The sequence below is a fragment of the Guillardia theta genome (genome assembly GCF_000315625.1).
Source record: "Guillardia theta CCMP2712 unplaced genomic scaffold GUITHscaffold_106, whole genome shotgun sequence".
Taxonomy (NCBI): Eukaryota; class Cryptophyceae; order Pyrenomonadales; family Geminigeraceae; genus Guillardia; species Guillardia theta.
This window is the reverse complement of record NW_005434568.1, coordinates 46,075-53,415: the sequence shown is the minus strand read 5'-3', so window position 1 is coordinate 53,415 and position 7,341 is coordinate 46,075. Positions and strand designations below refer to the sequence as shown.

Sequence of the window (7,341 nt, the reverse complement as noted above, 5' to 3'; positions counted from 1 at the left end):
CTCTCTCCCCTCCTCTCACCTCAACAGTGTTGGCTTCTCCTCAAACTCCCTCAGCTTCTTTCGTAGCACTCCGCTTGTCATGTCTTGCAGCAGGTCAGGAGAGGAGGCGAGACGTGCGACATCAACCAGGAAGCTTCAGGACTGAGAGAGAGAAGCCCGTCCGACTAGCTAGATCCTCAACCTTGCTGATGAATTCCTGTTGATGTAAAGACGTTCATATCCTCTCCTCCCCTCCCCTCTCCTCCCCTCCTCCACCTCCCCTCCTCTCCCCTCTCCTTCTCCTCCTCCCCTCCTCTCCTATATCCTCTCCCCTCCCTCTCCCCCTCCTCCTCTCCTCTCCTCTATCCCTCTCCTCTCCCCTCCCCTCCTCTCCTCTCCTCTGCTTCTTCTCTCCTTCTCCTCTGCCCCTCTCCTCTCCTTCACTCTAGCAACTCAGCACCAGCTCCACCGTCGCCATGTCCTCTCACCTTGCCCTCCTCCTCGCTCATTCCACATGCATCGGTCTGATCCACGTGCGCCAAATGAACTTCAAACTTTCTTCCTCGAAGATCTGCGAACAACCGAGTTGAGGTGAAAGAAAAGCAGAGCAGAGCAGAGCAGAGCAGAGCAGAGCAGAGCAGAGCAGGGCAGGGCAGGGCAGAGCAGGGCAGGGCAGGGTGGGGCAGCGCAGATACCTTGAAGACATTGGCGCAGGAGCAGAGCAAGGGCTAATGAATGTGCTCCTCCCGAGAACGCAACAAGGAATCTAAGGAGATAAGGTGAGAGAAAGAAAAAGATCGGAGAGGAGCGAGAAGAGGAGAGAGGATAGGAGAGAAAGGAAAGGAGAGAGGAGAGGAGAGAGGAGAGAGGTGAGGGGAGGGAGGAGCGAGAGGAGAGGAGAGGAGAGAGGAGAGAGGATAAGGAGGAGAGGAGGCGAAGGAGGGAGGAAGGACGTGCTCAATTGTGCTTGTTGTCACCTCTCTTGGGGAGAAGAGCACCGGGCTCGGCTGAACTGATTGCGAATGCCCCTGACATGTCGAGTGACTTGTAGCGACGGGGTTGACAACATGAGGGATCAAGAATCAGAAGGTGGATACATACTGACCTGTTCAGCGACTTCGACAGGCATGGCCAACAAAGTAGTTCTCCTCGAGGACTGACAAGACATGAAAAGCGTTGCAGTGCAAGATCATTTGCTCACTTGCACTTTGCAGGAGCCTGACATTTCAAGCAGAGGTTCGACGATGGTTGGAGGGAGATGCTTGAGAACTCTGAGATCGACGGGTGTCAGTGACAAGGCTGCGTCAGGCTGCATCAAGGAGGCAGGTAGGCACTGAACAAGCTTGAAGAAGAATAAGCGAGGGATGCATGCGCCCTCCATTAGAGCATCCCCAGAGATCCTCATGACACGGGCTTCATCCCACCTTCATCGATTCCTTGTCCTCTTCTTGATCCTCCTCCTCCTCCTCCCCCGCTGCCGCTGCCACACTCTCCGCCTCCCCCGCACCCTCCAGCATGGGAGCACATGCGGTTTTGCTGGGCCGATTTTTTTTCCTGTAAAAGTAAAAAGAACCTTTGGCGGCCTGCCGGGAGTGAGTCACCTGGCACGCCGGTGCTCAGAGCCTAGCCGGGCCCGGCGTCGGGGCCCGGGGCCCCGACGCCGGAGCCTCGGAGCCGGTCGGAACTTCCGAGAAGTTGGCGGGGCCCGGCAGTGTGCGCTCAGCCCGGAGAACGGCGCTCGCGGAGTCAGCCGGGGGCCCGTTGACTCCGGGAGACTCCGACCGTTGAATGAGGGGTGAACTGCGGGTTTGAACTCTCCGGCGTCTAAATGGGCAGGCCCGCGTTTTCAACGGTTGAGTCGCTGTGCACGGTGAATCACTGAATCACCGGTCGGAAGTTCGAAAGGCTCTACAGTCAGTGACAGGCACTGCGGCAAGTTATGGCTGCGGTAGCAGACACTCACTGGCAGTATGATGATTCACCGTGAGTCTGGCAAGTTACAAGTTACTAGTTACTTCAGTGGCTCAGACGGTTTGAGGTTGGCCCAGTGGCACGGCGGGGGCATTTCGCCGTCACAAGTTAAAAAAACAATTCACTAATAAGATTGTTGCTGTCAGTTCATGGTGTGCTGATAGTAACTAGCGCCCGTTTGGCGAGTCTTCTCACGTCGTTTCATAGTATGGTACTAGTACTTCTTGGAGTTCTTTTGGAACTTGAAGTTATCAGCGAACCTCGTGTTGGTGTCGACCCAACGGGTCCCAATAGGTCGCGTGTCATTGATAGCAGACATTGGCCAGCCCCGAGCAAGTGTCCTCCTCTTGGGGGCCTCCGAGTGGTTGATTCCTCTCAGCAGGTCCATCAGCTCGACGTCGCTGTTGTCCGCGCTCGTGCTCCCCTCGTCGAAGGTGTAGTCGATCCCCTCTCGATTGATCAGCTCCTGCAGACCGTTGGGCCCAATGTAAGGATCAAAGTCTTCGTAGCCAGGATAGACGGGGTAGCGCTTATCCCCGTCCACTCTCCAGGCTACCGGGGATGAGTCACGGGAGAACTGAACAGACTCCTGGTGTTTCCCTTCCCCGAACAGCCTCCTCATCCTTTCCGCATCCGCTGAGATTCCCCGGATCTTGAGCTCCTTGGCTTTCTCGTGCATGTGTCCGTGGAGATACCCCAGCAGCTCCTTCGCTCTCTCATCCTCCGTCATCCTCCCCGTCCTCTCCCGCTCCTTGGCCTTGTCATGCTCGTTCACCCGCTTCCTCATCTCATCACTGGCCATGTCGCTGCTAAAGACAAGGGTACTGACGCTCTCGTCCTCGTCGACAGGAAGAACTTCGGACCCTGAAGCTCCTCCTTCTTCTGCGGAAGACAGCTGCTCCTCTCTCGGGGACTTTCTCGATCTCTTGCGCCCTCGTCTGTGTCGTGATGATTCCTTTTCACTGGAAGATCCTCCTCCTCCTCTTAGTCGTCCAACCGGGCCCTTCACTCGCTGTCCCCGCTCACCTCCCCTCCTCTCGCCCCTCGACTGCCCTCCTCCCTTCCTCTCACCCCTTGCCTGCACTCTACCCCTCTCTCCTCTTCCCGTTGTTGTCATCCTCTTCTGTCCTGCTACTCTTATCCTCCCTCCTCTCCCCTGCACTCCCTCACTCCTCCCCCGTGCCCCCAGTGCACCTCCTCTCCTACCTCGCGCCTCTCCCCACCTCCCTCCCTTCCTGGCAGCTAATCCTGCCCTCCCTGTCATCCCCTGTACCGTTCTTCTTCCCTTGTCTGCTGTCCTCCTCTCCACCTTCTTTTGCATAAGTCTACTCCTTTCCTCCCTACTTTCTATACTTTCCCTTCCAAGCACACCGCTCCTCCTTCTCGTCCTCGCCTCCGCACCTTCCGTCGACGCCTCCCGCCCCTTCACGACTCCCGTTGTCTTCGTTCCGTCCTCTCCTCTCCCCATTCGCTGCAATGACTTAGAGCCCTTGGAGTCCAAGGAGGACACTGCAGGCTTGCGAGACCCTCTCTCCAGTCTTCTCCTTTCCTCTGCTTGCAGGTTGCCCGGAACTACCCGACTCATCTTCAACCCGTGAGCAAGCGGCAGCATGTCCATCTGACCGGCTTTGAATGCTGATTCATCATCCTGAAAGATGACAGCAGTAGCATTCCTCCTCTCCACAATCGACTCGATCAATCCGGCCTTGGAGAAGAAGTCTCTAATTAGGCTGTGGTTGGCTTTTACAACGTTCTGTAATACCACCGTCCTGTCAAACTTGCCGTCGACACGCACCGTCGTCCTGTCAAGATTCACATCGATCTCTTGCACTTCTGAAGGGCTGTACTCTGGGAATGTGAAGTCCTTCCTCAGATACCGCCGGCCGTACAGAGCTACGTTGACCTCAGTCCTCAGTGTTTTTTCATCTTTGACTTCGGTTCGATCTTCCTTGAAATCTCCCCATCGATCCGGTCGAGCCCGTCGAGCAGGTTCTGATTGTTGCGATGACTTCTGAGGCTTCCAAGTCTTTCTTGCTCTTGGTCTGCTTCTATCTGTGAGATCGAAAGTTCAACATCTCAACAATCTAGTAAATCGAACGAACCTGGTCTGCCATAACCACGGAGCGGCTTGGCCAAGAATCTCAAGGAGAAGCGGTTCAGAACATCAATGCTTGTGTCTTGTCGATCCATCTTGCTTGATTCTCCAGATCCTCGCTGGAACTTTACAACATTTGCGCACAAATCCAAATGTTTAGAGGGGTCTTGTTGGAAGCTGTCAGTCAAGGGAAGGGCCTTGAGGTCGGTCAGATCAAGAGAGCACGAGCCATTCAAGACAACTGATGGCATGCCAGAAGAAACTTCGCAGATTCTCAAAGGAAGCAGCGAATCCGCCAATGCTGCTGTACCTGACCCCAGCATCTCCGACCTGCTACGGACACATCGTAGAGGAGACTGACTAGAAGGGCGGGAGAGAAGGGCCTTCGAGCTCGTCATCGTCATCCTCATCGTCATCCTCATCGGGCTAGCTGAGGGGCCCTGGTGTGGAGGAAGAGGAAGCAGAGGCAGCAGCAGCAGCACCAGCCGCCTCCCTGAACCTCCCAGCATGGTCGGATCTCCCTGCTTCCCACCCTACCCCCTCCTGAATTGATTCGCTTTTACTACCCCAATTTTTAAAGGCTAACTTACCCCTTCTTGGGTATCTTCAAAGGCTCATTCTGCTACCCCTACCCCCCTGTTTCCAGATGCACATGCAGGACCTGGCGAGCAAGGAGCGGAGGGGATGAACGGAGACGGAAAGGAGAGGCAGGAGACAAGATGGAGGAGGAGGATGGCGGGTGCGGGCAGAGGATAGGAGGGAGGGTTTGATGGAGATGGAGAGATGGCGGAAGGGAGGAAGGGAGGAAGGATGAGAGCAAGGTAGATGCGAGAAGGTAGGAGTGGTACAGGTGGAAAACGTTGGGCAGCATGGGAGGGAAGGGCGGGAGGAGGCGGGTGGGGTGCAGGAGGGCAGAGGATCGCCCACTGAGTGCTCGAGCAGGAGGATCTTACTTTCAGAGTGCAGGGGAGAGGCGGAGGTCATGGACATCTACGATAGCGACGATGAAGACGACCCCGTACTGCCATTGATGTCTCCTATAGATGCTGGCAGCTGATCCTTGGACAGGTTGTCCAGACTATCGACGTGTTTCTGTCGCAGGTGAATGGGAGCATGAAGGGGTTTCGCCCATGCTGACTTGATCCCCCTCCCCCTCTCCTCCCTCCTCCTGCCAGAACTTGTCGGGTGTTCGTGACAGCAGCGGCAAATCGGACGAGGTCATGCTATTCCAGGTGAGGAGAGAGGGAGAGGGTCAGCAGCTACTGGTGAGCAACCTTGACTGTGCTCTCACCGCTCTTCCTCCTCAGTACCCTCTGCGCCCTAAGTGGAGGCCGCTGAATGAAGGATGGAACCTGGAGAAGGTGGGCGGGTTCAGTGTGTGAGGAGGACGAGGAGGAAGGGAGGGGGGAGGGGAGGAGGTTTAGAGCGCTGATGAGTAAGACGTGGAGGTGAACATGAGTTCAGGTGTCTTACCGTCCGAAGAACGAGATGATTGAGATGGACTTCAAGAGTGAAAAAACGAACGAGTGAGCGCGATTGTTCTTCCCCGTGCTGTTTGTGCTTGAAACGCTCCTTTGATGTTGAAGATGCATGTTTTGAAGAAATGTGCAAGGGAAGGAAAGTTTGATGATCGGATCCATATTGTACAGTCACTGCTTCGACTCACTGAGTGGAATAATGACATGGTTTTACAACGTGGTGTGCTCATACGTTATTCACAATTCTGACATAAGATACGCTCGTACGCGATACACTCATACATGATACATTGATGTAAGATATACTGATATGAGATCTTGAAATGATGGTTTGAAATGATCTAATGACTACGTATGACGACGTATTGAAATTATCTGTAACTGCGTACTGACCGGATTTCTCAGTGAGTTTCTGCACAAGCTGGTATCGTCCAAGGTGACCTCTTCTGCCCCTGCCCCTGCCCCTGCCCCTCCTCTCTCTCCCCTTGTTTCTGCTGTTGCTCTTGCTCTCCTCCTGCCCCTGCTCCTCCTCTCCCGTTCCAACCCACTCAGCTGACGTGAGGGCAGGTCATCCCAAGAACCTCCTACGCCATCGGGCTGTTGAGAGACGACCAGCTCCATCTCACTCCCCTTCAGAGCATCTATCAGTTCAGGCCGCGCTTCGACAACAAGGCAAGAGCTGAGTGAAATCGCGCGGCTCATTTTGTCTGGGCAGGATGAGGAAGATGTCCTTAATGCTGAGGCGGCCGCGGCTGCCGCTCCCGCTGTGAAAGGTGAATTGAAATGATATTGAGGGTTGGATGATTGACGTTTGATACTTCCTCCTCCTCCTCCTCCTCCTCCTCCTCCTCCTCCTCCTCCTCCTCCTTTCTCCTTCTTTGCCCTCCTTTCTCCTCCTTCCTCCTCCTCATCCATATGGCTTTTTTGCTATCCCCTTCTTCACGCCCACTTCATCCCTTTCCTTTGTCCCCTTTTATCCTCCTACTCTCTCCTTCTCCTTCTCTCTCCGAATCATCACCAGCTTTTTCTCCTCCTCCTCCTCCTCCTCCTCCTCCTCCTCCTCCTCCTCCTCCTCCTCCTCCTCCTCCTCCTCCTCCTCCTCCTTGTTCTCCTCCTCCACCACCACCTCCTTCTCCCTCAACTCCTCCTCAGTGGAGGATATGATGGACGACGGCTCGGGGTCAGACAACGAGCCTATGCAGCAAGTGGTCCAGGTGAGAAACTTTCAACTTCCTCCCTGCCGAGCTGACGGTCAGGAGCAAGGTCCGTGTGAGCAAGCGTGAGACGGAGAGAGCGAGAGAGATTCGCAAGTCATCCTATGGCTACATGCGAGAACAGGTGAAGTGAATCGTGTTGGAGCTGAAGACGAGCTCATGTGAATGTCTTGCTCCGTTGCGGGGAATTTTCAGCTGTTTGCGCAAGTGATTTAGTTCATTGAGCTCGAATAGTCTGCTGTTGTTGGCCTGTGTTGCTGGTGACGATGGGGTTGTCGAGAGAGTTTCTACTTTCATTTTGAGAAGATGAAGATGAAAGTTGAACATGTTGTTGCTGAAGGGGAAAATGAAAGTGGAAGATGAAAACCAAAGGGGGAGGAGCAGGAACAGGAGGAGGAGGAGGAGGAGGGAAAGATCGAGAAGCGGAAGGAGATCGAGGAGGACGAGGAGGTTTGGCTTCTGACATTGCTGCTCTTTTCAGCAAGAGAAAGAATCCTGGCGACTGGTGAACTTCTACAGCCCTACTACAGACCAAGTGAGATGCCTTCCTCTATCTCCTTCCTCCTTCCTCCTTCCTCCTCCTCTCTCCTCCCTCCTCCCTCCT

At 54.8% G+C, this 7,341-nt stretch overlaps 3 protein-coding genes across 3 annotated transcripts in view; 2 read left to right on the top strand and 1 right to left on the bottom strand.

Annotated features, from left to right (window-relative positions):
• Positions 1-2,164: 2,164 nt before the first annotated feature.
• On the bottom strand, positions 2,165-4,554 carry GUITHDRAFT_145584 (hypothetical protein; the record flags this gene model as incomplete). Its single annotated transcript, XM_005823545.1, has 3 exons — positions 2,165-2,826; positions 3,352-4,002; positions 4,053-4,554. The coding sequence occupies 3 exons, from the start codon at positions 4,552-4,554 to the stop codon at positions 2,165-2,167; spliced, it is 1,815 nt and encodes a 604-aa protein (XP_005823602.1).
• A 455-nt stretch (positions 4,555-5,009) lies between these two features.
• On the top strand, positions 5,010-6,264 carry GUITHDRAFT_155177 (DNA-directed RNA polymerase III subunit RPC37-like protein; the record flags this gene model as incomplete). Its single annotated transcript, XM_005823544.1, has 8 exons — positions 5,010-5,063; positions 5,114-5,146; positions 5,221-5,277; positions 5,353-5,406; positions 5,510-5,571; positions 5,929-5,959; positions 6,091-6,195; positions 6,239-6,264. Coding segments are annotated over exons 1-8 (404 nt in total), but the record flags the coding sequence as incomplete, so codon positions are not given.
• A 419-nt stretch (positions 6,265-6,683) lies between these two features.
• The window catches only part of GUITHDRAFT_117166 (DNA-directed RNA polymerase III subunit RPC37-like protein), a gene marked incomplete at both ends in the record, with an annotated part of 4,018 nt that continues 3,360 nt past the window's right edge, over positions 6,684-7,341 (top strand). Inside the window, 3 exons of the mRNA XM_005823543.1 lie at positions 6,684-6,737; positions 6,787-6,861; positions 7,219-7,272. Coding sequence (XP_005823600.1) covers positions 6,684-6,737; positions 6,787-6,861; positions 7,219-7,272 — 183 coding nt within the window. The remainder of the gene's footprint in view (positions 6,738-6,786; positions 6,862-7,218; positions 7,273-7,341) is intronic.